This window comes from Daphnia pulex, chromosome 3 (genome assembly GCF_021134715.1).
Source record: "Daphnia pulex isolate KAP4 chromosome 3, ASM2113471v1".
In the NCBI taxonomy this organism is placed as follows: Eukaryota; Metazoa; Arthropoda; class Branchiopoda; order Diplostraca; family Daphniidae; genus Daphnia; species Daphnia pulex.
In genome coordinates this window covers 1122384-1147780 of record NC_060019.1, presented here as the reverse complement: position 1 = coordinate 1147780, position 25397 = coordinate 1122384, and the positions used below count along the sequence as shown (strand labels likewise).

General features: G+C 41.2%; 7 protein-coding genes and 1 long non-coding RNA gene across 11 annotated transcripts; 5 read left to right on the top strand and 3 right to left on the bottom strand.

The window, feature by feature from the left end:
- Positions 1 to 602: 602 nt before the first annotated feature.
- LOC124190913 lies at positions 603 to 1424 on the bottom strand. The gene is made up of 3 exons (XR_006873161.1): positions 1322 to 1424; positions 896 to 1215; positions 603 to 837 (listed from the first exon to the last, which is right to left on the bottom strand). It is a non-coding gene; the product is annotated as an uncharacterized LOC124190913 (long non-coding RNA).
- LOC124190908 (protein FAM102A-like) lies at positions 710 to 3657 on the top strand. Of its 3 annotated transcripts, XR_006873159.1 has the most exons (10): positions 710 to 855; positions 1119 to 1239; positions 1298 to 1488; positions 1655 to 1734; positions 1803 to 2010; positions 2096 to 2464; positions 2558 to 2808; positions 2893 to 2951; positions 3336 to 3448; positions 3540 to 3657. XR_006873159.1 is itself a non-coding variant. In XM_046583791.1 (8 exons), the coding sequence occupies exons 1-8, from the start codon at positions 710 to 712 to the stop codon at positions 2940 to 2942; spliced, it is 1416 nt and encodes a 471-aa protein (XP_046439747.1). In that variant the 3' UTR covers positions 2943 to 3015. The 3 variants fall into 3 exon arrangements, 1 of the variants encoding a protein (XP_046439747.1); XR_006873160.1 differs by lacking the exon at positions 2893 to 2951; XM_046583791.1 differs by lacking the exons at positions 3336 to 3448; positions 3540 to 3657 and having other exon boundaries at positions 2893 to 3015.
- On the top strand, positions 3541 to 4236 carry LOC124189822 (DBH-like monooxygenase protein 2 homolog). The gene is made up of 3 exons (XM_046582295.1): positions 3541 to 3804; positions 3910 to 4068; positions 4141 to 4236. Exons 1-3 carry the CDS (start codon positions 3541 to 3543, stop codon positions 4234 to 4236), a joined length of 519 nt encoding a protein of 172 aa, XP_046438251.1.
- Positions 4237 to 5822: 1586 nt separating this feature from the next.
- LOC124190910 (DBH-like monooxygenase protein 2 homolog) lies at positions 5823 to 6797 on the top strand. The gene is made up of 4 exons (XM_046583794.1): positions 5823 to 5922; positions 6038 to 6302; positions 6383 to 6541; positions 6615 to 6797. The coding sequence occupies exons 2-4, from the start codon at positions 6039 to 6041 to the stop codon at positions 6708 to 6710; spliced, it is 519 nt and encodes a 172-aa protein (XP_046439750.1). The 5' UTR covers positions 5823 to 5922; position 6038; the 3' UTR covers positions 6711 to 6797.
- Positions 6798 to 7522: 725 nt separating this feature from the next.
- LOC124190912 (DBH-like monooxygenase protein 2 homolog) lies at positions 7523 to 8630 on the top strand. Its single transcript, XM_046583795.1, has 4 exons — positions 7523 to 7625; positions 7718 to 7982; positions 8086 to 8244; positions 8318 to 8630. The coding sequence occupies exons 2-4, from the start codon at positions 7719 to 7721 to the stop codon at positions 8411 to 8413; spliced, it is 519 nt and encodes a 172-aa protein (XP_046439751.1). The 5' UTR covers positions 7523 to 7625; position 7718; the 3' UTR covers positions 8414 to 8630.
- On the bottom strand, positions 8555 to 10697 carry LOC124190909 (metalloendopeptidase OMA1, mitochondrial-like). The gene is made up of 7 exons (XM_046583792.1): positions 10120 to 10697; positions 9923 to 10062; positions 9670 to 9846; positions 9496 to 9603; positions 9219 to 9422; positions 8982 to 9155; positions 8555 to 8918 (listed from the first exon to the last, which is right to left on the bottom strand). Exons 1-7 carry the CDS (start codon positions 10424 to 10426, stop codon positions 8772 to 8774), a joined length of 1257 nt encoding a protein of 418 aa, XP_046439748.1. The 5' UTR covers positions 10427 to 10697; the 3' UTR covers positions 8555 to 8771.
- A 50-nt stretch (positions 10698 to 10747) lies between these two features.
- On the top strand, positions 10748 to 14129 carry LOC124190905 (conserved oligomeric Golgi complex subunit 5-like). Its single transcript, XM_046583788.1, has 13 exons — positions 10748 to 10908; positions 10976 to 11080; positions 11144 to 11268; positions 11330 to 11543; positions 11599 to 11741; positions 11808 to 12104; positions 12172 to 12331; positions 12393 to 12570; positions 12634 to 12798; positions 12859 to 13368; positions 13436 to 13544; positions 13619 to 13822; positions 13903 to 14129. Exons 1-13 carry the CDS (start codon positions 10863 to 10865, stop codon positions 14092 to 14094), a joined length of 2448 nt encoding a protein of 815 aa, XP_046439744.1. The 5' UTR covers positions 10748 to 10862; the 3' UTR covers positions 14095 to 14129.
- Positions 14130 to 14214: 85 nt separating this feature from the next.
- Positions 14215 to 18778, bottom strand: LOC124190906 (vesicle-fusing ATPase 1-like). Of its 2 annotated transcripts, XM_046583790.1 has the most exons (15): positions 18493 to 18778; positions 18079 to 18167; positions 17761 to 17979; positions 17206 to 17351; positions 16939 to 17080; positions 16728 to 16870; positions 16455 to 16654; positions 16158 to 16382; positions 15956 to 16066; positions 15705 to 15893; positions 15504 to 15630; positions 15274 to 15431; positions 15016 to 15200; positions 14783 to 14941; positions 14215 to 14716 (listed from the first exon to the last, which is right to left on the bottom strand). In XM_046583790.1, the coding sequence occupies exons 1-15, from the start codon at positions 18502 to 18504 to the stop codon at positions 14590 to 14592; spliced, it is 2232 nt and encodes a 743-aa protein (XP_046439746.1). In that variant the 5' UTR covers positions 18505 to 18778; the 3' UTR covers positions 14215 to 14589. The 2 variants fall into 2 exon arrangements, with proteins under 2 accessions (XP_046439746.1, XP_046439745.1); XM_046583789.1 differs by having other exon boundaries at positions 14438 to 14716; positions 15274 to 15630; positions 18493 to 18770.
- Between the last annotated feature and the right edge of the window lie 6619 nt (positions 18779 to 25397).

Genomic DNA, 25397 nt, shown 5'->3' with positions numbered 1-25397 from the left:
CTTCTTGCAATGATCGTTAATAATCTCAATCTCAGCATGTCCATCGTCTTCACATTTCCGCGATCATGTCTTATCACACTAAAGTGCACCGTGTGTTGTATATCGCTTTAACTAGCACGCCCCTTTAACCTTTGTTATGCCTATTTAACAAGATTATTTGTTTGCACTGATTTGCACTGAACGAGATGGGAAAATGCTTACTATTATTATGGTTATCTAACCTGAGAATTCAATAACATATTTCATAGTTATAAGAATCATCATATCCATCTTAGTTTTTGACGGGGAATGAATGTTGTACATAATGTTACACATTACATGATAACACTAACATGATTCGTGAGTCGTGACCGAGACAATTTAAGAAAAGTACTCCGGGGTGCAATAAGCCTAGACCAAAGTAAAAGTGTATATAAGCAATGAAAATTGCAATAGCTGTCGCTAGATGGGGTTTTTAACACTGACAGGGCAATAGCCCTCTATGGCTATTGCCCTGTCGGACCGGCATGGCAATAGGTCCGACCTGTTTACTGTTAGTGTGTTCGGCATTCTATCCGAATCGTCTGCACATATTACTGGATTATTTCGTGGGATAACTGTAATTTTCATGCCCACCACTTCAATTGGGTGTATTAACGGAATTTAGTAAGTTACGTATCGTGAAATAGGTGGCAAATACTACACTTTTATTACAACTTTGGAACATATCATGACGTTTATGCTGAAGAAGAAACGCTACAAATTTCACGTGGAATTGTTTCTCCAAGAGTTAACCGCCGTTACCTTCCCGAGTGCCGTTCTCTTTGCCAAGTTGCGGCTGCTGGACGGCGGCAATTTCTGCGAAATGTCTTCCAGGTAAGAGAAGAAATGACTCTTAATTATAATCTATTCTTACTTTCCCTTGGATTTTCTTTTTTTAAAACATCGGGTTGTTGTTGTTGCGGGTTGTGCGTTTGGGCCTGACGTCCAAAGGTCCAACGGGATCTGTGTGCTACTGATTACAATTGTTATGGTGTTGTGTCGCTCCAGGACTTTGTTAATGATGAAATTGTACTAGCGTTAACTGCTATTAAATCCCTCGTTTGATTTTTATTTTTCATCGGGTGGACACTGGACAGAGAGGAAGTGCAGCAGCACACTGTGCGTTGGGCGGCGAAATTCCCGTTTGTTTGCAAAATGTCGGCCAATGCATCCACAGGCGTCCTGGAGCCTTGCCTTTTACGGATATCCGTCCGAAAAGTAAACATTATGATTGATTCTCTGTGTATATTTAATTCTCAGTTTGTTCTGTTGACAGGAAGTTAAAGGAGGTCGGTCTCACCAGAAACTTGGATTTGCCGACTTGAATTTGGCCGAATTTGCCGGTTCCGGTTCCACATTGCGCCGTTGTTTGTTGGAGGGTTACAACAAGCGACACCGCCAGGATAATTCTATCCTGAAAGTCACCATTCTCATGACGCTCTTGTCAGGCGATCCTTGCTTCAAAGTGTTAGTTAATAAAAAGAAGATTAAATTACATTCCATTACCTCCTTGCCAATTTCTTATTTTAAGAAATCTGGTTAACATTTGCCCCCCTTTATCACAGACACATTCGTTTAATTCCATCTGTTTTGGTCGGTTTGCTTGTTTTGTTTTTTCTAAATTTTGTTACAGGCCAACACCACGACATATGTCAATTCCGGTGAATTCGCCTGTCAACAACTTGTTAATTTTGGATAGATTAATGTCTTCAAGTAGGGATTATCAATCCGATATTTATTTTTATTTTTTAAATGGTGAATGTGTTTATGGTTTTAAACAGATGTTGGTGGCGGACCGGAAACTTCAGACCTGGATGTCAATGGCGGTCTGCAAAACGTCCAGGAGCCGCATAGAGACTCGGAAACGTTTCTCGGTTCTTCGCTGCCGGCGTTGAACGTCTTGGTCGATTTGCTTCCAGGACACTTGACGGATTCTTCCGAATCACAGCACAGCCGGCGGTCCAGCTTAGGGGAGTTGGGACATTTCAGGTGAGTTTTGCCTTTTAGTACTACTTCCATACCTTTTTTTCCATTTCGTTCCACATTCGTCGATCCTTGTTCGTTACGACTGTAGATTTCCGTCCTGGCCAGTCTGGTCTCCGCGCTTATCCAAGCAGCGTTTGCCCCAGCCTCTCCCCGTTATCGCACCGTCCGTCACACTCTTACCGGCCGACGGACCTGTTTCGAACACTTCTTCCGGCAACGGCGGAGTCCGCATTGGCAGTGATGGACCGGAAACGAGCCGAGATCAAACGAGTTCACTTTCGCACAGTAATAGGAGGCCCACCAGTCTGTTGTCCGTTGGACGGCCGCAGCCGCTTGGTCTAACAGCCTTGAAATCTCCTTCACCTTCTGACGTTCCGCTCCGTTTACTCATTCCGCCAGCCACGGTTACCGCCGTCATCCTTCCATCCCCGCATGAAAGTAGTTTAAGACATTCCAGGTATTCTTGACGTCTCCATCCAACTCTCAGTTGTGTTTGAGGCTTTTTTATTTGTTGTGATATCCACGATCGGCCTTGTTCAATGGTGCACAGGAATCCGAGCAACGGGTCGGGATTCAGCGACACGGGGTCGACGGAACGTCCTAAAACCGCCGGCAGTGTCATTGGAGTTGCTGGAACAGGTCAGGCTACCGGCTCGTCGTCGTCTTCTTCAGCCACCAACACTTCGACATCCTCCACCGGCACGGTCGACAAGCGCAAAAAGTTAGAAGAGAGAATCGACGCCAGACAAGTGATTGATGATCTCATCAAATCGGTCAACCTGGAAAACGACGTCAACGCCGGTAAAAACATGACTGAACATTTTCTTGCGTGCCACACATAATTTTTATTCGATTGAAATTGTATCATTTGATTGATATTTTCAGTGTCTGGTTTACAACTGAGAGACATCACCAAAACGCACAAGATTAGCTGAAGGGGGCAGGTATAAATTCCGAGTTCCGACTTGTTTGTTCATTAAAGATTGGAATAAATTTCATAATGTCTAAGGGGTTGCACAATAGCATTGTAAATGCGTACTACAACGCAGATATTTAGACACGGGAGCAAATTACATCAGCAAGAATTTAGTCACGTAGGCCAGTGATTTAACGACAAAAACCGAATATTACTTCATATCTTTTGCTAGTAGAAATGGGGTATAATACATTAGGCCGATTTTTGAACGTTGTTATCAACTAGAAAATCTATTTTAGGATATTAAAAGATAGGACATGATTTGTCTAAATTATAAACAGAACATGTCAAAATAAAAAGTTTACCCTACGACGCAGAACAAAGCCTGCAAACAAGTTATTTATGATTTCAGAACTTTGAACGATTCCTCTTTGGCTCGTTCAATATAAAAGGGCTACTCCTTTTCCAGCCTCCTCACTCCTTCCTTACTATTGGATCGGCTTGTCCTGTTCGACTAACTTTAAGGTAACCCACGAACTTTTCAATTTTTGTAAAAATTCATTTCCTTATTTCAATTAAAGAATTTTGTAATAATTCTAAAAATTTAAAAATTCAGAATGATGAAAGTATTGATCGCCCTTGCTTCGCTGTTGGCCCTGAGTGCCGGTCAGCTCAACACCTTGACCAACACGCAAGAATTGGATCCGGCTGGTAACTTCCGTCTGAATTGGGAAGTCCTTCCTGAAAGCGGAGACATCGTCTTGGAGATCGTAGCCAACGCCACCGGATGGGTTTCGCTGGAGATTGTCACCGACGACGGTAAATACGCCGATGTCATTTTCGGAGGCTACAACGAAGAATTCAGTTTCGGTTACCTTGAGGTGAATACCTACATTTCAATCACATTTTTATTGTGAAATTTCAAATTTTTTTACTTGTAGTAATATTAATGGCCTTTACTTACAATTCCGTTTTGTTTTCGGTAGGACTGGAGCCTCGAATGGACCCCTGGCGCTCACTTGCTTCCCATTCCGGATGCAAGCAAAGATCTGATCCTGCAAACATCTTCTTTCACTGCTCCCACCACCACTCTCCGTGTCAAGCGATCGCTCAACACCGGAGATTATTACGATGTCCCCTTTCACGTAAGTTTCATTTTCTCGTTTGTTACAACTCAACAAATTGTGAGTTTTATTTGCTTATTTGATTGAAAACAGAGCGGACAAATGCCAATTGGCTGGTCGTACAGCACATCGGACGCTTACGACTCGGTTCACGAAGCTGCCGGTTTCGCCTACGTCACCTTCTATTAAAAGAAAATAGTAGAAACATGCTGATTGTTAATATGTCCACACTACTGTAGTATGCTGTTACTTATGAAAGTTTAAATTAATGACAACAAATTTGCTTCAACTATTGAATTTTCCATAGTAAACCACAAAAAAAGGAGTGTCAAGAGATGATACTTTGAAAGAAACGCAATAAAAAAGGGTCACAAAAATTCTCATTACTTTGTTTTGTTTTGTTTTTTGTTTTACTTTTCTTATTGCTTATTACAACTGGAAAACTGGTTGTGGCGCAAAACTAAGGCCGCACCTGACTTATCAAATGATAGAGATTGAAATACATTGGTTTAACGATCCAAGTTTCAAGATTTCACTTAATGACTTTGAACTTTCGCCCATTAATCTTTGGTATTTGCTTTCACTTGTTGCTCAACAGCAAACGTACAGGAAGTCGTGAATTACTCTATAGACCATAGTTCAAATTTCGGAGATTGATCGCCTTATTATTACAACGGTTGTTTTGAAACAGCGAATCTCTAATAAGTATCAGAATACAATATTATACAATTAAACCAACTGAACATATAGTAAAACTATCCGCTTCATTAGTTCGTGTTGTCAAGTGGAAGCGCATTAAAAACATAAAGTGTAGACCTATCACGTTTAGGATCAACGTGACTGCCTTCAAGTTGAGTGACATGAAACAAACAAAAAGAAAGCGCATGTGGATAATAAACCTTAACATCACACCGTTGTTTACCGTGGAGATATTGAAATGGTTGGTAACTAGGCAACGTTCATTAGTTGATAATCGATTCATTTGTTCAACCGGTATCAGTGAACCGAACGTTGCACTTCGGTTTCATGACATGACCTAAAATAGAAACAGCTAGGCGATACTTTGACCATACTTTTTTGGGGGGGCTGATTGAATAGATAAGAATGCGCGCACACAAATTGAAGCTGTTTACGATCGACTCGTTGATTAGATCTTTTAATAAAGGAACAGAAAATTTTAGATGTATAATCTACCAAGTTCAATGAGTCCGTGCTTGCTACCGCACCTCAAATAAGGTACCGGTACAGTTTTATTACATTTACGATCAGTCAATATAAAAGTTAAAAGATAGAATATAAAATATGGTACCTAAAAGGGACGGAAACAAACATAATGCACCACTTATTTCCACAATGACATCCGAAAATTGAAATCTTATTTTTATTACTAATGCTGGAAAATTACTGACTTAACTAAAAAAATTATTTTACGTAACCGACGTAGTTTTTTGGTCATAGTTAAGCAATTGATACCTGCAGCAGGCATTTGAATTTGTTTTGGACCGTAAGATACTGGTATGATCAATAACTGATTAGTGATTACAAATGCTATGTGGGAAGTGTCTAGATGAATGATGAAAACGCAAACCACCAATCATGAATTATTTCAAAAGCTATACGATCATGGACATATTATCAGGTTTAGGGGGATTCAATAGGCGGCGCGTGGCGTTATATTATTAGTTCTATAACATATAAGGATATTAAGATAAGGAAATAAAATAAAAAGATAAAAACTATTCGTTTGCTTATGTAAGTAATTCAAATCTTTATGGACCTTACCGTTACTATTTTTCGACTCTGGGTATATAAAGGCTCACACTTCCTTCCAAATGAGCACTGAACCTGCTTACCGCTACCCAGTTCAACTTTAAGGTAAAAAAATTTAAAATCTATTTCACATTTTTCATATCACCACTAACCCTGTTAATGCTAATGGTCGAATAATTTTCATGATACTATACATGTTTGTAATTACCTAAAAATTCAGAATGATGAAAGTATTGATCGCTCTTGCTTCGCTGTTGGCCCTGAGTGCCGGTCAGCTCAACACCTTGACCAACACGCAAGAATTGGATCCGGCTGGTAACTTCCGTCTAAATTGGGAAGTCCTCCCTGGAACCGGAGACATCGTCTTGGAGATCGTAGCCAACGCCACCGGATGGGTTTCTCTGGAAATTGTCACCGACGATGGTAAATACGCCGATGTCATTTTCGGAGGCTACAACGACGAATTCAGCTTCGGCTACGTTGAGGTGAGTACCTACTTTTGAATGCAAATTATTTTTATTTTAATGGCTTTCACTTGAATACAATTTTACTTCGATTTCTGTAGGACTGGAGCCTCGAATGGACCCCTGGCGCTCATTTGCTCCCTATCCCTGACGCCAGCAAGGACATTGTTCTCCAGACCGCTTCTTTCGCTGCTCCCACCACCACTCTCCGTGTCAAGCGATCGCTCAACACCGGAGATTATTACGATGTTCCCATTCACGTAAGTTTTGGATTCCAATTTTCTTTTCGGTTCAGCATTTGACCAGTGTCTCTTTTGGTTTGATTGAAAACAGAGCGGACAGATGCCAGTTGGCTGGTCTTACGGCGCTTCGGACGCTTACGACTCGGTTCACGCAGCTGCCGGTTTCGCCTACGTCACCTTCTATTAGTTTAACTGAAAATACATTTTGTGTACAACAAAACAATGTCTAAATTCATTCAGAAAGTTGTCAAAATAAAAACAAATGTTCTAACTACTTTTTACCACAACATTACATAAAACCCAAATAAAATAATGAATGATTGGATATGCATAAACGAATAAGGGTAAAATTTTTACCCAAGTAAAGCAACAAATAAATGAAGATTTATGTATAAAATACATGTATAACTACGGATGCGCCACAATGCTACTATCTTAATCGAATTAAAGTTAAATGAAACAGTCTCAGGGAATTCAGTTGGTTGCGTATTTCATGATATTTAATTGAAGACGAAAATGAAATGATATTAACAAGAATATCCTTGAAAATAGTTCAGTTTTAAACTCGCTGGGATATTTGAACTTATATAACGGAGTCGATTTACCCTCACGTGTAGCCCGGATATTTACGTACTTCATCGTGGATGCGATCAAACATTTAATCTCAATAAGTTAGTTTGTTCGGATTATCAACAAGATAAGCTGATGTTTGAAGACAGGACATGTTTTAAAAGGTTATTTGGAGGTGCATATATGTAGCGAGGATATGGTAGTGATGGCTCCTAAGCTATACACGGTCACGTGCTCGAGCATTATACAACGAAAAAAAATTATCAAGCTAGCGCACGAGGTAAATTAACGTGCGTATCCGAGACCCTTGCGCATACATGTTCAAATGTAAATAAATAGATTAATTTACGGTACGCCCATACAAATAGATAAAGAAAACGAGAGGCATAAGAAAATATCAACTAAGTTATATAAAAATCTTCAAATATTAGGACCATATCGGTCGTTACCGTTTCATTTTCGACTATAAAAAGGATCGCGCTAACTGCTGAAAAATCAATCACTCGACTTCTACAGTTCGACTAACTTCAAGGTAAGACAGAAAACGAAATTAACTAAATGAATATGTGATGGTTTTAACTTACTGCCTTGTATGTTGTTCAAATATTTCTCTGGCGTATTCAGAATGATGAAAGTATTGATCGCCCTCGCTTCGCTGTTGGCCCTGAGTGCCGGTCAGCTCAACACCTTGACCAACACACAAGAATTAGATCCGGCTGGTAACTTCCGTCTGAATTGGGAAGTCCTCCCTGAAAGCGGAGACATCGTCTTGGAGATCGTAGCCAACGCCACTGGATGGGTTTCTCTGGAAATTGTCACCGACGACGGTAAATACGCCGATGTCATTTTTGGAGGCTACAACGACGAATTCAGCTTCGGTTACCTTGAGGTGAATACCTGCATTTCAATCCCATTTTTATCGTGAAATTTCAAATTTTGTACTTTAGTAATATTAATGGCCTTTACTTACAAATCCATTTGGTTTTCGGTAGGACTGGAGTCTTGAATGGACCCCTGGTGCTCACTTGCTTCCCATTCCGGATGCAAGCAAAGATCTGATCCTGCAAACATCTTCTTTCAGCTCTCCCACCACCACTATCCGTGTCAAGCGATCGCTCAACACCGGAGATTATTACGATGTCCCCTTTCACGTAAGTTTAATTTTCTCGTTTGTTACAACTCAAAGAAAATGTGTGTTTCATTTGCTTATTTGATTGAAAACAGAGCGGACAGATGCCAGTTGGCTGGTCATACAGCACATCGGACGCTTACGACTCGGTTCACGCAGCTGCCGGTTTCGCCTACGTCACCTTCTATTAAAAATAGAGGAAACAATATTATCAACAACATAATATAAGATAAACCAATACAAACCAGTTGGATAAGTTGAGCATCACACCTAGCGACCACACGTAGCAGACAAATGGAACTATAACAATGAGAAATTTTGAAACAATACAATACTTTTGAAAGTATTATCATATTATGTATAGTAACGATTCAAAATTCTACATTACAATAAATGTATGAAATTGTATACGCCATTGCATCAGTCAAATTTTTCTTTGTTGACCCCACCCCTCACCCCCCGCACCATACCAGCATGTAGCATATGTTGAACAGTCAAATTAGGCATAGCTTTGTAGCAGGTTTTCCATGTAGCAAAAAAATAACTTCACTATGATTCAATGTCAATGGCAGAGACGGCCATATTAGGAACGTCCAAGAAAACTCCGACGGGTGGTCTATAAGTCTTGAATTCAGAAATTGCCTGACGAAAAGATTCGATTTCATGACGGGGATCTTGAGGAGGAAGATCAGGGCACTGAATAGTTAAGTATTCACATTAAAGCACTGGAAATCAATAGTCTTTTAGAATTGATCTTACCTTGCAATATTTTCGGAAGCTTATGGCATCCGGAAGCTGGCCTTCAATTTTCGCCACTCGAGTTTTGTGACTGGGGTGTGTCGATAGCCATTCTTGCGATGCAAGTAGATCTACTTCGTGGAAAATGTCCATCTTAGCCCAGAACGCCAGTGCAGCTCTAACGTCAAAACAAGCCTATTGAAAAGCGCAAAATTAAGTATGTAGTCACCAATAAAATATGAAAATGAGTAAGCCGACCTTTGCTGCCAAGTGGATTCCAACTTGATCAGCTTCATTCTCCAGGTGTCTTGAATAAGGGTAGCGAAGTGTGGCGTTGACAGCTCCTGCTCCGACACCGTAGCCCAACAAACTTAAGATATCTGAAGGAAGAAAGGCCCATGCTAGAGCGATAAGCACCAGTTTGATGGCCTCCAAAAGATGTTCTCGACTTACATTTTCAGCCTATTTGATAATTAGATAAAATCTTGTTGTCAATGCATGCAATGCAGATTTTCCGGTGTAAATTACAGCTTACAGCGTGGCCGAGGAGACAATGGGATATCTCATGACCTAAGACCACTCCCAATTCATCATCTGTTGTGCAGAAATCAAGCATGCCCGTAAAAACAAAAATGTTTCCATTCTAGAAAATTCAATAAGAAACGGATGAAATAATATCTGGAATTGAATTAGACATTTTGCGACTCACAGGTAACACGAACGCGTTCATATTTCTCGGATCGTCCAAAACGGTTATTGTCCATGTTTTCGTATAAATCTGCGGCAAGTGCTTGTTGGCGTGCAGTAAACGATCGGCTACGCGTTTCACCCGAGCGTAATACGGGTGTTTGATGGGTTCAATGCGGCTGGCGTACTCGGTGCATATCTAGAGAGGAACAATGGTCAGTGCCTCAGTGGTTAACCAAAAATTGAAATTAGTGCAAATAAGTAGAATGATTTACAGCTTGAAACTCCAATTGGGAGAGGTCTTGAATTTGTTTGGTAGAAACAATAGAAAACCTCTCTCTACCAGTTATTGGTTCAACTTCCAGGTGGGACATGTAGAACCAGTAAGCCATTGCACTTGTTACTGCTCCTCCACCTGAGAAAAATGTATAAAATAATGATGCTTGACATGACAAACATGATAAAAACATACCCAAAATTTTCCATTTTTTCTCTTTGATCCTAGACCAGTAATGTTCACGCTTGTCTTTTGGTAAGGAACGCCACCACTTACGAAAATTTCTTCCAGCAAAAAATGCAACTACTCTCAACGCAGGCCTCAAAACAATCAAAACAACTGGTGGTATGGCAGCCCTGGGACTTGTGGTGTGAAATCCACATTCTGAAATTTTAGTTCCTTTTTCGAAGGCTCTTTGGGTAATTAAGGGAAAACGTGGCACTTGACTGAAACGTGTAGCTGATCGAACACAACGAAACAACCCAAGCATATTGACTGACATTACAAAACAGAGAAGAAATATGAAACCAAATGTTGAACGAACTTAAAGTTAAAATGCAACGCTCAGCATGAGTAAGAAGAAACCAAATTTCTCGTATTTTGACAAAACACACATAGTTAAACCCAACCGTAACCCCGTTAGCATTACGGGTCGGTTAAAGAACAAGATGATTAATCGCAAGAAAGAATGTCGTTGTCGTACAATTCCATCAGAATTAGTAAACTCAGTAGTCGCACAAATCCGACCTTTATTTACCGATAACATTTTTCCGTCTGCTCGAGTGCTCGATCATCAAAAACGACGTTCCAAGTAAAAGCTAGAGATGGCGTTGCGATGCCACGTCGAAGTGTCAGATGTTGACGTAAACAAACTCTTCGCAACACACCGGCCCGGGTTTAATTTTTTATTTTTAATGTAAAGAAGAAAATAAATAGACATGGCAAATCAAAACCCAGTGAAGAATGAAGATATTTTAGAGAATGGTAAGCTGTTATTTATACTTGTGATGGAGTCTGAAATTTGTAAAATCTACCTTGTGTTATTCTGTAGAGTTCTATCACCAGTTCTTGTACGAAAAATTCGATGTGAAGGAACATGCTAGCCAAGTCCTTCAAGGATCTATCGTGTCAGAGCAACTAGCAAAACTGGGAGACGGTATGTAGAAATGTTGAGGTTCTACATAGAATATTTACTAAATCAAATGAATAATGTATTTAGGACTGTCTTTGCTTGACAAGGCGATACAAAACCAAGTATCAGAACATTATGAAGATCTTCTGAAACATGCTAGTGGAATTGAAACACTTGAAAATGTTCTATCCATGATGCAGAACCATATTCAAGTAGATTTCATATTTTTTATTTTATTACTTACATGTTGTTAACTAACAGATTGTCTAATAGGGCTTTTCAGCGTCCATTGAAAGACTGAAGACTAGAATTAGTGAACCACACAACAATTTGCAAACACAAACATTAATGCTCAGCAGGCTGCAACTTTCATGTGAACTTTTGAGGAGGATCATTCGGATCTTGTCTCTATCCAAGAGGCTACAAGTCCAGTTGCAGGCAGGCCCCAAGGAAATCACAAAAACTGCCCAAACCTTAAGTGAACTAGGTAAACCTTATTAAAATTCCAATTTATCCTGTTACTAATTTTAAATTATCGACAGATCAATTGAGTAAGGATGTCGACTTGTCAGGCGTGGAAATCATTGAAAAAGATCAAAAACTGATCCTTCAAGCCAGGATTGAAGTAGAAAAACAAGCTAAAGTAATGCTTCAAAAAGGTCTTGAAGCACAGAATCAGAGTCAGGTAATTTAGTCTCATGGAAATAACCTCCACTCATTGCAATTCTTAAACTTTTTTTTTCGCCTTCAGGTTGGCACTGCCTTGCAAGTATTCCACAACTTGGGAATTTTGGAACCAACCGTGGAGTCGGTGTTGGAAAACGCCAGAGAAACACTTTACAGCGGACTGAAACGAGCCCTAGACGTTGAGCAGTTGTCACACTTTTCAACTAGCAGCAGTTCAAGCGGTCTTCACCAAGTTGATGGCAAGTTCAAAGGCCCTGGACGAGTGGCAATGCCGGTGACGGGAAGTAGTCCTGCCTTCAGGACGGCTCTCTGGTCCAACATGGAAAAGTTAATGGATCAGATTTTCAACAGTTGTGCTCAGGTATCCATCAATTGGCATAATTTCAATTTAGGTTTAATTTGTTTCACAGCAGCTTTTATAAATTTAGGTGCAACATTTGCAAAAAGTCCTGGCCAAAAAACGCGATCCAGTTACTCACGTCTGCTTCCTGGAGGAACTCAACCAGAACCGCAACACGCATTTAGTTCAGCGCTTCTGGACTGAAGTAACTGGTTTATTGACGCAGGAATTCAACAGGGCTGCCAACGGTAAGAATGGCGTTAGTTTTTATCAGATCAACCGTTCTTCATTCTTATCTTTCTTGTCCAGAATCCTCTCACATCAAACAAGCCTTCGAAGCGGAATATCCGAAATTGTTGAGAATGTCTGCCGATCTCTGGGGCAAGTTGACGCAGTTTCACCAGGAGATCAGTTCCGCTTCCGGCAACTTGGGAACCGACGAATACCTTGACGAGGAGCAAAACACTACCGGAACTAATCAATTCAAGTAAAATTTTATTTCTTGTCAACTTTAATTGGGTGAATAATTTCACGTGAAATCTCTCACCAGTGCGGAAACTGCGTTGCGGCGGAGTCTGGCGACATTCCAAAACGCCTACCTGTCTCGATCGCTCTCGAGGCTTTTTGACCCCGTCAACCTCATGTTCTCATCCGGTGGGAACGAAGGACTTCCGTCGACGGATGAGTGCGACAACCTCATCAAAATTATTCAGAGGTCAGCCATTAAATGATTAAAACTAAAAATAACTTAACCTCATAATTTGTTTTCCTGCAGTGAGTTGACGGTTTCGTTGGTGGACATCAAACTGGGTCAACTGGTGACGAAGAATGTTACGAAAACGATCCAGATGATGGCCGTCAAAGCCGAGCAGCTCCTCATCTCCGACGGAGAAGCTTCGCAGGTAATCGGTCCGCCCACGGCCGCCCAGAAGACGAACGCCGGAGCTGTCAATTTGCTGCACCAGTTTGACCGAAATCTGAGACGGGCTATCGTTTCCTTGCCGGGCCTTTCTGAAGATTGCGTCACCGCCGTGATCGATTCCCTCAAACACATCGCCACTTTGATGCGCAATTCGATCCAGCCGTTGCTGACGTCACTGACGGACGCCGTCGAAGCCATCGTTTTGACGATGCACGATGAAGATTTCTCTAGTCCTCATCCGCCGGAAGATGGAGCCGCATCCGCACCCTGTTCGCTGTACATGAAGGAGCTGCAAAGTTTTCTGTCGCGGTCAGCGGCCGACTACTTTTCCTTGTACCATTCGCCGGATTTCCTCCGCGAAGAGTATGAGACCAATTAAAAAAGAAATTGCAATTGTTTCACTGTTAATTGCATTTGTTTCTATTTTTAGACTGCGAGCGGTGGCGACCAGGTGTTTGGATTTGTTTGTCCGTCACGCGAGTTTGTTGCGACCGCTGGGCGATGGCGGTAAAATGAAATTGGCCGCTGATTTCGCCCAGGTTTGTGAACATTTTTGGCTTTTCAAAAATGAATTTGAGTATTGACGCTGATTATATACTTTTCATCGCCTCAGATGGAATTGGCCATTTCATCGTTTTACGACCGTCCGACAGAGTTGGGCCGCTCCTATCGAGTCTTGCGCTCCTTCCGCCCACTGCTCTTCCAGACTGTGGAACATCTGGCCCAATCGCCGACCGTCGGTGACGTCATTCCCTACAGCCTTGTGTTGCACTTTTTATTTGCTCGGGCACCGGCTGAATTGAAATCACCTCACCAGGTTTGGACGTCATCCATAAAACACTTAATAACCCTATTAACTAAAAAGTCGCTTCCTTTTCTCATTGTTGAATTTTGAAGGGAGCTGGGTGGTCGGTCGTTCGCTATTCGAAATGGCTGGACGAACACGCCACTGAAAAGGAACGCCTTTCGGTCATCCAAGGAGCACTCGAGTCCTACGTCCAGGGCGTCAAGCAGCGGCAGGCGAAAGAATTCGCCAAAGAATACGCCATTATGGTCCAGCTCCTTCAAAAGGCCCTTGCCACTCTGTAATAAAATCGAAGAATAATAAAACCAATTTTTCTGACCGTTTTGTCAACAATAGTTGTTTAAATAGGGCACTCTCTCTTTTCATTTGATTCCTTTTTGAAATTTTTTTTATCCAACCCGATATAAGTGAATGAATAATGAAATGTATTGAAAACGTTCTTCCATGACACGTACAGCAATATTCAACTTGAAGCACAAACATCGTTACAAAGTCGTCCAAGCTTGCGTCAGATTCAGAGGTTGGTTGCAGACCAAATACAAAACTGATAAAACTGACATATTGGACATGACACATTAATAATTTATTGCTGCTACTGAACAGGTATTTGTAAGACTGGAAAAAAGGTAACTTTACCGATCAGTGAAAATTGGGTAGTAAAGCATTGAAATCGCTTCTTTTTCACTACCAAAGAAACTCCATCCAACAGAGAACATTCAATTTTTCAAGAAGTACATTTAAAAACCGCGAGGAAAAAGAGAAAAACATTTTTTAAAAATCTAAGCAACTAATTCCAAAAAATCTTTCTCCTCCAACTCTGTTAGGAAATAGGAAACGCGGCGGTCCTTATCGATTTCTTCGGCTGTTTCAATCATTTCCAGAAGTTTTTTTATTCCGATGAAAAGCCTTTAAAGTAAAGACAATAAGCATTTTAAGTAAATTACAATAGTCAATTAAGATCTTTTGCATTACCTTCTATCTGCAACTTTTCGCGCAAGAGTAGCGATCTGATTTTTGGAAAAAACGTCCGTCTTTTCCAACACCACAATTAATTGCTCAACCGTTGAAATATTCGGAACCCGAAGGATCTCAGTGAAAGTGGAAAGCATTTCCATTTCTTCCAAAACTTGTCTAAAAGGAAATTATTTAAAAAATAATGGCGTTAGTTATTTAATCTTTCTAATTCTTATGATAAATTCGCTCACCTGCGACTGGTTGTGCAAAACACAAGTAGCTTTCGTCCTATAGGGGGTTTCTTTGTAAGCAAAACCAGCAGCGCTTGAGCGACAGCATTAGAAAAACGAGGACCGATCGCAATATAGTCGAGCAGTCGCTCGATGTTATCAATTAGAATACAACTCAATTCTGAGCGGTAAGCATCGTCGAAAAACTAATCCAAGGAGAAAAAAATTAAAGAAATGCTGTTATAATTTTTTTATAATATTGTTGCGTTTTTTTTTTACTTTGCGGATTTGGAGAACCTTGGCTGATTCCGAGAAGCCAACCATGTCGTCGGGGCTGCAGATTTTGATAAAAGGGAAGTCTGAATTTTTAGCCAACTGAGCAGCGAGTGCTGTTTTGCCTGCATTCGGTGGACCCTCCACCAGTACGGAAACCAGGCCTAATCGCCAACAAAAATGTGTTATAAATAAAAGAAAGAGAAAGAATTTTAAGAAAAAACAATAGAAATTACCAAAACTACGTCGCGCCTTTTGTGTCAGAATGACTCCTTTCTCCAACAAACTCCTGATTGGCTCTCCCCAGTTGATTATTCCACGATCGATGTACAATTCCAACGCTTCCGAGCCGGTACCAAACGCCTATATATGAATTTAAAAAAAAAAGAGGTCACGATAATTGAAAGAAATGCGTCATAGTTTACGTGAAGACTTACAGGTTTGATATCATTTTCAAGAGCGTGAAGAAAATGTCCACGGTCGACCATAAGCTTTTCACCGGCTTCAGGGTCAATTTCCACTTTGTTTGACGCTTTGATAAACCGACTCAACGCTGTTGACTGAGCGGCTCGAACCAACCCTTCAATCTCTGCTCCGCTAAAGTTCTTCGTTAACACTGCCAATTCCTGCCAATAAATAATTTAACAATTAGTCTGGAAACAGTAAGCCATACTTTTTTATTTTGTACCTGCAGGTCAACATCAGCAGCCATCCTCTTGTTATCTCGCAAGCGCGCAGTATGGATAATAAAAATTTGGAATCGACCCGTTTCGCTCGGCAATCCAATTTCCATTTGAACCTAAAGAATCCAAGACACGAAATATTGGATCGTGAGAACGTGCAGGTGTTCTAGACGAAATGTTAGATGGGAAAACGGTTGATAAGCTTACCTCCATGCGGCCAGGTCGTAAAAGGGCTTCATCAATCATGTCCCTTCTGTTTGTCATACCAATTACGAGAATGTTGTTCAGTTGTTCCACGCCATCGATTTTTGCCAAAAGCTGGTTTACAACGGAATCATGAACGCCCGACGCTCCGGCCACTGAGCCACGAGATTTGCAAATGGCGTCAATTTCGTCAAAAATGATAATATGCAGGCCGCTGTTGGGACCCAACTAGAATAAAGGGAGAACAAAATAATTATTTCACCAACTGCATTTGAAAAGGCCTGTCTTATGAGGACTTACCCGTTTTTCCTCTTCTTCGGCCTCGGCAAAAAGTCGCCGAACATTAGCCTCAGATTCACCGACGTATTTATCCAAGATTTGTGGACCGTTTACAATCTTGGGCTCACGGGAGTTCAACATTTTTCCAATTTGGCGCGCTATCAGAGTTTTTCCGGTTCCGGGCGGGCCGTAAAGAAGAATACCTTTGACGTGTTTGCAACCTACGGAGCAGTAAATCCACATGAAATTCAAATAAAGTACCCAGATAAATTTCCATGAATAGTGACATCTTACCGAGCTGCTCCAGGATCTCGGGTGGGAAAACACGGGAGGCGAACGCTCGACGGAATATGGCGCTGAATTCCGTGTCCAAACCACCAACTCCCATGTTTTGAAAATCCCAATCAGGATTGATGATGGAATGATGGACCGTCTTACTAATGAGCAAAAGTTTGAAAAATCATTAAAGTTCATAGCAATTCAGCACGGCGTGCGTTTTTCTTACCCCTTAGACTTTCCAACTAAATTGACTGAGGATCCTTCTGATTTATCAAAGACAATCATCGTATTGGGAAAGCATTGACCAATGCGGAGCTCACGAGACTTGGCTGACGAGACACCAGATTTTATAGCGTTAAGATCCGCTCCTAAAAAGAAAAGAAAAACGACCAAAATATAACGGCAGAATGAGTACTGATTGACCAGTCTGTCTTAATCATTATATGCATCAGCTCATGTGTTATACGGTACAGCAGTTGGATCTACAACTTACCCTCAAGTTCCTTGACAATTAAAGTAAGAAGTGGTTTCTCTGGGAATGGAAAAACCAGGAGCTGTCCAACGGAGAAACTCTGGTGATGAAACTGAGCCGAAAATTCACGCGCCATAGCATCGCTGTCGTAGGTCTCGGAATTTGTTCTAAAAATAACACAATAATATTAGAATGTTTTATAGGATGTTCCAACAACATTCACCAGCAAAGTAAGAGAGTGCGAACTCGGAAAATAACCGCGTGATACAGAAAGTTTGCATGGTTCGTTTTAAAATGGCATATTTTCTAACTGGTTGGTAGGTAACGAGTCATGCCATCACAGTTCACCATTCAACAAAGACGGCCGAAGGCATATTTCAATGCAAAAAGATCGACGGGTTAAACTACGAGCTTCTATACTATTTCCACTACGTTTCTGGGTCAGTAATCCGGAGGGAGGAAAGGATTGGCATTTCGTTTTTCATTCGAAATTCGATCTGACAGAGCTTGGATAATCGAAAGATGCCGATTTGATCAATAAGACATGCAACTTATGGGTCTAGGCTACTGACTCACCTTTTCTTGTCGTGGAAATCCACCTCGAGGATCATCTTAGCCAAGGTGTGTTCATTAGTATCGAATTCAAATGGGCGAACGTCGATGTCTTGTCCAATAGAAAGGGTCGCCCACTTGCGCTGAAGAAAACTGAACCCAATGGTTGACGGAAGAACATTTTTGTGGCTCTTGACGGTGAAAACAAAACACAGTCCAGACGAAGTGCTCACTTCGATATGCCTAAAACAATAAAATTACATTATTTTCATCTTTCAAAGATCTAATACTATTTTTTTCCCCAAAATTTAAAATGCTAAAATAAAAAAAAAGAATACTGACTTTACGGAATCGTTGAAGTCCTGAGGATTTACCACGGCGCAGTTCGTGAGGGAAAGCTCGTCCGTAGGGCATTTCCCCGATTTCATCCTCTGCAATAAAGAATACAAATGATAAAGCAATTGATGTCGATTGAAAGTGTTCCGTTCCCTAATAATTCTGCTTCAATGCTCGGAATGGAATAATGCAGTTCCAACAAGAGTGGCCATTGCTAAACAATGAAAAAATAGAAACGTAATACAACAAAGCAAAGAGATGTGGCAAGCTTAAAGGTTATACAAACAGGCACTCCATAGTTTACGTAACTGATTTTCTGTTTGGCAACCAGACTACACTAAAAAAGAAACACTAACTTTAAACACTACCTTTTTACCCCTGTATGTTTTAGAACTATAAACAGAAAATATAAATGTTTACCATGTTCACCATCCTTGCAGTTCTAATTTGGAGGAATGGCAAAACGAATCACCACTTCCTTGTCCCTCAGAAATGCACTTGTAGCTTGTACTCAACTGAAAGACCAAGTATTCCACGAATTTCACGAAAAGCGTCTGATCTAGAGATTTTGTTTCCGTTGACGTGTTTCTCTGCGAAAAATCGAGAAGTTTGAGAACGCCTTTTAGGTTTTAGCCTCGTGTTGCCTTCAAGGGGGAAACCGAAAACTGTCGAAAGGTTCGTTCAAAGTTGGGTCTGCTGATATCTAAGGTCAGTCAAGGTCGTCATGCTGTTGTTTAGTGCCATCTATTGATAGTGTTTCAAACTACATATGATTACGACTTAAGTTTTTGGATTCTTTATAGATATAGTAAATACAATTTATCGTTTTAATCAAAGAAAATAAAGGTATAATTTAGCTGAAGAAACTCTAAAGATAAAGATAAAGATTGAAAGATTTTTAAAAATTTCCATTAAATTGGATTACCTAACATCTGGTGGTGATCATTCGAACTTAAATCGTGGTCTAAATTTCGATTCCAAAAAAGTAGATTTCAGAATTATACGATTGCGATAAAGTTCATCATTGTCATCACAATTAATTGCTTTCGTGCAAGGTCGAACCTACTGGTTTTAGTGTTTTTTTTTTACATGGTGTAGTAAACTAATAAATAACTGTGATGTCGGGTAAAAGAATAAGTTTTATCTTTTGACTGTGATTTGCATGCCTGAAAACATGGATGAAGGAAGTCGAAGAAAAGAAAGAAGGCGCCAATTCATAGTGCCTATGATATATTTGACGCTGAAAAAAAACTGTACTTGTCACACGTAATAAATAAAGGAAAAAGTATAGAAATTAAGAATCCCGTTAAGAAATGTCTGCATTATCAAATTTTAAATCAAGAAAATCCAAAATTGTTACAGCATATCGGTATTAGGTCAATTTGTGCGATGAGTTGAGTGTTCGTTAGTGACACACAATATAATCACGTCACTGTTGCACGCCGTTGACACAACCCTCAGGTTGCTCAATCATCCCGCGCAACTGAGCCCATTCATTAAACATCATCGCATACACGGACTGACCCTCTAGCATGACTTTAGATCAAGCATCTCATCGGGCAATAACACCTTCAGCACCTGATAACCAATTGGGATTCTAGTCTGAGCCTATACCCGCGGACGGGACCTCTGTCTAGAATCACTAGATTCGCCGATACATCGATCCCAATGGATCGTACCATAGTGGCGCCAGAGCGGGATTTTAATTAACTAACAATGCTCACCAGAGGGTTCGAACCCTGGTTTATAGCCATGCACTTATTTCTAAGTGACGCCTTATCCAACAAACCCACTCTTCAACAATATCAATAATTTTGAAAAGGTAACAATAAATCTTTTCCCATTTCTCCTTTTTCTCGGTGTATTTTCTTTTAATTATTTGATTTGGCGGGAAGGCCAGAAAGGAACACAAATTAATTTGGGAACAGCGTGAATGGCTAAACGAAAATCATTATTTGATGTTACGAATATTATTTGCTTAAAATTAACTCGAATATTACTTTTTTGTGAGCAAATTTAGTTCTTTTTTCAATTTTATGTCGACTCACGCGATCTTTCTTGTACCGAATTCAGCAAGTGCGGAACACATGCTCCTGTCAGCGTGTGCTGGCTAATTGATTGATTCGGTTGCCCCGTTTGTGTTGTGACTTCTTGCTTTCGTAACTAATGTTGAATCTTTTAAGTGTTTGACACTTTCCCCTAATTAAAGAATTCCTTGGGTCTCTTTTGTAACATTGTCTAAGACGCTTGCTTAGATGAGGAACGGAATCACAACTTTTCTTTAGTTTTCTTCACTTGAAAAAATCCACTTTTTTGGGGAGGGGTGGGGTCCTCAGCTCTTGAAAGCTTGAAAACAGTTTTCCTAAGTTGAGTGAGGTGGGTGAAATGATGAAGGTGAGGTAGGTCAGAGTGAAACATGGGGTTAACGGGTAAACAAATTTTAGCGGTTCCATCTCTCTAAATTCAAAACCGTCGTCCTTTTCAAAAGCAGATGTCCAGCAGTCCGGTGTTCTGATAGTTGTTTAGAGGCTTTGATTTAGAGATTGTCGACACCTCACAGGTTGTTGAGACAATCTTTGAGCTATAACACAGGCACTGTTTTATTGTGCGATAAAACCAATCTGTCGGAATTGATCGTATGAATTGTGATGGAAGCTCGTTGGCAAATGGAGGTTTCTCCGATGAAGACTCCTAAGGTAACCCCAATTAAATCTCTTCCTCGTTCCATTGTTGAATTTTGAAGAGAGCTGGGTGGCCGCGGTCGTTCGCTATTCGAATTCGTTGGACAAACACGCCACTGAAAAGGAACGGGCTCTCTATTTTCATTTGATTGTTTTTTGAAAAATAATTTCCCGGTTGCGCCGGATGCATCCGCTTTTCTAACAATTTGTTCGAGCTGTGCACAATGACGTGAGACACAATCGAGAAATCTTTTTTTCTTTCTCTGATGGAATCGATGACTCATCTGAAAACAACAAACAAATTCACGACATTTAGAAGTGGAAAACGCCTGCGCATTTCCACGTGAATGATTCGCTCACGCCGAAATGTTGCGTTCGTGAATTTATCTTTTATGATTTGTTTTTTCTTATTTTTTCGCAATCACCAGTGCAGGTGTACTGATGGGGAGTCAAAGTTTGAAACGCAAACAGTCGTGATCTGTTGAAATGAAACCGGAACAAAACGGATGCGAGTGTCACGCTTCTCATTTGCTTTGGCTGATTCACTCGCAAACGAAGAGATGAAAGAAGCGGATGGATGGATGGATGGATTTGTTTGAATATGAAGAGGAAGGCGCCGGCCTGTGCAGCAGCAGCGATGATCGATTTCGAATTGGATTCGCCGGTGGTGGCCTTGTTCTTCTTTCATTTTATTTCGTTCGTTCGTGAGTCGGACGGTCGGTCGGTTACAAAGTCGTTGGGCAAAAGCAGAGCCCGTAACTTTTTGGGCGGCCGTGAAAGATGAAAAAGCCACAAAATGCGTTCGCTTCGTGCTGAGAGGACCGCCGGATTGATTTCATTTGACTGTAACAGAGGGCGGAATGAATCATCTTTTACGACGCAATCGACCCCATCGTCCCGCTGCTCCGACTGGCGTTGATCAACGAGTTCCCGCACGGTGGTTGGAATCATCGTCGAGGTCCCGGCTGTTTATTTTCCACCTTTTTTGTTTTCGTTCGTGAATTTTCGTATTTTTCTGCGTGCGGATGCGATTGTGATGCATTTCGACCTCGATGGAAGTGACGCCATCGGACCATTGGATGAGTCTGATGCAGCTGAGACGCTGAGACGATTGCCGGGCACGCAACGCCGTCGATTACTGAACCGTGACGGACGCTGTCGGCGTCGGCCGAACGAAGCGATTCGAAATCACGAAGTGTCTCGTTTCTAAACATTTCAAAAGGCGTTGTCATTTTGCTCCGACCGTTGCGGATTTTCCTTTTCAAATCGGCGTCCGATCGATGCCCCAAACGAACGAACGACGATGATGAGCCGTGAAGTCGGTCATCACGACGTTGGCGTCCATCCACGACCGGGAGGAAGGGGGAGGCAGGGTATACTCACAGAGAATTGTGTCATCTCGTCGAGGAGGAACAATGTCGCCATTTAAAAAAAGTCACTCGGTCATCCAGTGGGTCCGTCGACGTCGTTGCGGTTTTGACTTTTTTTTATTGTCGTTCCTTTTCGTTCGTTCATTCGCCGCTATTTTTCGACTCGTTTCTTTCATATTTTCCCGCGATTTCCCGATAAGAATTTCCCTTTTCCGATTCGTTTCGAGCCTCTTTGGAATTGGATTTTGCGTGTCTGACGTCAAAAGGTTTTCGTGATTCAAGACGAGACCACCGCCAACTTGTCTGCAGCCTCGCGTGGATGAGTGGACGGAGGCGGATGTTGACTCTCTTATTCTCGGGTTATTTGCAATCAGTAGCCCTGAATGCCCACGGCATCTGCCCAGTCTATCTTTTTGCATTTTCGATTCCCCAAGAAAGAAAAGAGAAAAACATAAATGATGACTCGCGCCAAACAACATCCTGGTGGAACGTGCCGTGCACTCTCTCTCTCTCTCTCCATCTCTCTTGCGCGGTCAATTTGTCCCGAATTCTTTCTGCCGTCAGCTCTTAATACTTCTTTACGACCCTCTTGCGAGTACTACTACTCGTTAGATGCGAGGCACAATAATAAATCCTTTAAATACCTTCTTGGCTGCTGCTGGGCTCTTAGGGCTGCCTTTTTTGTCCAAACGTAGAAGAGTTGTACAACGATATTTGCGTGTATCCTTATGACCAGTAAGTCCGTTGAAAGACTCAAATCACGTACACAATCAGTTGCAAGTCCCATTTTAAAATGCCAGGCACGCGGAGGGCGTGTGGTGTAATGAAATGAAATTGTACGCGCATAATATGGTCATTTCGGATACCAACCAGGAGTTGTTCGTCTGGCGGCAGTTCACAACATTTCCTTGTCGCACTTTGTTTTTGGAGAGTTAAGACGCAATATCATTTTAAATCATTCAACCCATTCCAATTGAATTTTACCTTTACCTGAATTTTGAATGTCACCGTTTCATTTTGCTTCTTATCTTGAACTTGTCGCATGTGTCATGTTCAAAATAAAACAAAATTGGACGCGCTACTTTTCTAATCCTAGCTGTCGATGAGAAATCCAATCATAGTAAAATTGAATTGTGTACGCTTATAACGTTCATTTTGGATATCAATCATTTCTTAAATAATCTTGAATGCTAATCAAAGGGTTAATGGGAAAACTCCACGCATAAGTGCTTTTTGTCTCCATTTCACTCAACCGTCTCGCATCATTAGGTCCGTCTTTTTGTTCTTTCGACGTGCGTGTTAACTCGGAGTTTATTTTCTATTTTCCTCCTGTCGTTCCGGACATTGTTTTTGTGCATTATTATGGCAATGAGTTGCTGTACCGCAAATGAGCGAAAGGAAAGTGGAAAAACAAAAGAGGAAAAACACAAGTTGTATATGCGAAGGGGATTCATCACTCACGTACCTCGGGATAATTAACGATTCACCGGGTGGTGGTGAAAAGATTTCGTACGTGGCCGGCACTTGGTGGTGGTGGTCACACAATCTAATATGCAAAATAGATGGCGAATTAGATGCCGATATGGCGCGGTCGGCTGATTAGCTCCACCGCAAGTTGAATCCATCCATTTATTTTTCCTTCCTGTTTTCATTCATTTCAAGGGCGTTCCGGGAAACCGGTGACGTCATTCCCCGATAGACTTCTTATTCGCAATGTTATTATTTCCCTTTCCCCCGTCGTTTTGTTTTTTCCCATTTGGCATCTGGATCGAATCGAATGCAAAAGGCCCAGTGGAGTCGACCTTGGGAATTCCGGATGATGAGCGGAGGCTGGTGGTTCTGCTGGCCGCTCGACGAGCGCGGTTGAACTGGTTATAGATTTGAATTTGAATAAATATTTCCCTTGTGTGGGTTTTTGATTCGACTCTTAAAAGGACCGTCTGCCGATGGGAGCTGGAACTCATAAAAATTTCAAACCTTCCAAGCGCTCGTTGATTGTAAATAAAATTTCTCCGTATAGCTGTCAGTTGTTGTTGTTCTCTGATTCCCCGGGTCATTTGAGTTCGAAAACCTTGCAGCATTCTTCCGTGTTTAACAACAATCGCAGGGAAAACCGTACACACACATCAACATCCACCATTGTCTCAGCAAACTCCTTATTTTCTATGGGTATAATGGTGTTGATGTTTATTCACTTCACAATCTCTTGATGTCCATTATATTATATATGGACATGTTACACTGTACACTTTGGGTCCTTTGGGGCCGCCTATCGTCTGCTGTTCGTTTCGCAGACCCATAAAAACGAGGAATGTTGCTAAACATCCATATAACTATATTATTATACATTTTCCTTTTGTTCGCGCCGGTTATTGTTATCCCGTGCTGTGCCGAGGAGGACGCATTTGTTATTTCTTCTTCCTCATATACCTGAGAGCTTTATCGACTTTCCACTTGAAAGATTTCAACATTTAATATCGCCCGATGTTGTAATAACAATGCCAATATCTACCAAGGTCACACGCTGATGGAAGTAACCGCAGCAATTTGGTTTCGTCGACGTGATACCCAGTCAAGTTGTTGAGGTAAAGTCGAATTTGTCGAATTTTACCACCCGACATTTTTGAACAGATGAAAATTGTCGGTGTAATCAAAGGTGAGAAGGGTGTCGAAAGTGTTGATTACATAAGACATCCATCTTCGTGAAAAAATGGGAAAATGTGAAATTACGTGTAGCGTATCAAATGAAAGTAAATTGCCTTTGAGTCGAATGAATGTAAAAATTGCGGTTGAATAATAGCCGTGAATAAAAAGAGGAAAAGGTGGTCAGAAAGACGTAATAGACTCTGTCCATTAGAGACGTGAAATAAACATCTCCATCATTAAGTTTGGAATGAGCAAATTCACTTTCTGCTGCGGTTTAATGGGAATCCTTCTCTCTTGTGTTCCATCTTTGGTGTCTCCCAACAACTATTTCCTTGTTGATTTTCGCATCAACCTTCAAAGGAGAGAATCGAATATTATTTTGATGTCCATCTTATCTATTCTATACCGTCGGGATAATGTCGTTTACCCTTTTACCGGAACAATCGGCGGACCGACTGAGAAAACGCTGGCGACTGAAAACAATTGAACGAATCTTTTTTTTTTTCGTTCGCCCAGCGTCTTGTGTGAGTCTGTCCCGGTTTTGACGCAGAACAAAAAAGTTGTCGTGATATTTCACTCCGGTACACACAAAGAAAAAGGTGTGGCACCCAAATTTGGGTCTGACAAA

What these genes read in the sequence shown, in the direction of transcription:
- LOC124190908 (XM_046583791.1), top strand. Translation starts at nt 710, where the DNA reads ATGACGTTTATGCTGAAGAAGAAACGCTACAAATTTCACGTGGAATTG. An exon ending in TTCTGCGAAATGTCTTCCAG is followed by an intron (nt 856 to 1,118) that starts GTAAGAGAAGAA and finishes GACACTGGACAG; the next exon opens with AGAGGAAGTGCAGCAGCACA. An exon ending in GGGGAGTTGGGACATTTCAG is followed by an intron (nt 2,011 to 2,095) that starts GTGAGTTTTGCC and finishes TTACGACTGTAG; the next exon opens with ATTTCCGTCCTGGCCAGTCT.
- LOC124189822 (XM_046582295.1), top strand. Translation starts at nt 3,541, where the DNA reads ATGATGAAAGTATTGATCGCCCTTGCTTCGCTGTTGGCCCTGAGTGCC. An exon ending in TCAGTTTCGGTTACCTTGAG is followed by an intron (nt 3,805 to 3,909) that starts GTGAATACCTAC and finishes TGTTTTCGGTAG; the next exon opens with GACTGGAGCCTCGAATGGAC. An exon ending in ATTACGATGTCCCCTTTCAC is followed by an intron (nt 4,069 to 4,140) that starts GTAAGTTTCATT and finishes GATTGAAAACAG; the next exon opens with AGCGGACAAATGCCAATTGG.
- LOC124190910 (XM_046583794.1), top strand. Translation starts at nt 6,039, where the DNA reads ATGATGAAAGTATTGATCGCTCTTGCTTCGCTGTTGGCCCTGAGTGCC. An exon ending in TCAGCTTCGGCTACGTTGAG is followed by an intron (nt 6,303 to 6,382) that starts GTGAGTACCTAC and finishes CGATTTCTGTAG; the next exon opens with GACTGGAGCCTCGAATGGAC. An exon ending in ATTACGATGTTCCCATTCAC is followed by an intron (nt 6,542 to 6,614) that starts GTAAGTTTTGGA and finishes GATTGAAAACAG; the next exon opens with AGCGGACAGATGCCAGTTGG.
- LOC124190912 (XM_046583795.1), top strand. Translation starts at nt 7,719, where the DNA reads ATGATGAAAGTATTGATCGCCCTCGCTTCGCTGTTGGCCCTGAGTGCC. An exon ending in TCAGCTTCGGTTACCTTGAG is followed by an intron (nt 7,983 to 8,085) that starts GTGAATACCTGC and finishes GGTTTTCGGTAG; the next exon opens with GACTGGAGTCTTGAATGGAC. An exon ending in ATTACGATGTCCCCTTTCAC is followed by an intron (nt 8,245 to 8,317) that starts GTAAGTTTAATT and finishes GATTGAAAACAG; the next exon opens with AGCGGACAGATGCCAGTTGG.
- LOC124190909 (XM_046583792.1), bottom strand. Translation starts at nt 10,426, where the DNA reads ATGTCAGTCAATATGCTTGGGTTGTTTCGTTGTGTTCGATCAGCTACA. An exon ending in CCCAATTGGAGTTTCAAGCT is followed by an intron (nt 9,847 to 9,922) that starts GTAAATCATTCT and finishes GTTCCTCTCTAG; the next exon opens with ATATGCACCGAGTACGCCAG. An exon ending in GAATCCACTTGGCAGCAAAG is followed by an intron (nt 9,156 to 9,218) that starts GTCGGCTTACTC and finishes GCTTTTCAATAG; the next exon opens with GCTTGTTTTGACGTTAGAGC.
- LOC124190905 (XM_046583788.1), top strand. Translation starts at nt 10,863, where the DNA reads ATGGCAAATCAAAACCCAGTGAAGAATGAAGATATTTTAGAGAATG. An exon ending in CTCATCAAAATTATTCAGAG is followed by an intron (nt 12,799 to 12,858) that starts GTCAGCCATTAA and finishes GTTTTCCTGCAG; the next exon opens with TGAGTTGACGGTTTCGTTGG. An exon ending in AATTGAAATCACCTCACCAG is followed by an intron (nt 13,823 to 13,902) that starts GTTTGGACGTCA and finishes TGAATTTTGAAG; the next exon opens with GGAGCTGGGTGGTCGGTCGT.
- LOC124190906 (XM_046583789.1), bottom strand. An exon ending in GACTTCAACGATTCCGTAAA is followed by an intron (nt 17,980 to 18,078) that starts GTCAGTATTCTT and finishes TTATTGTTTTAG; the next exon opens with GCATATCGAAGTGAGCACTT. An exon ending in AATTGTCAAGGAACTTGAGG is followed by an intron (nt 17,081 to 17,205) that starts GTAAGTTGTAGA and finishes TTTTCTTTTTAG; the next exon opens with GAGCGGATCTTAACGCTATA.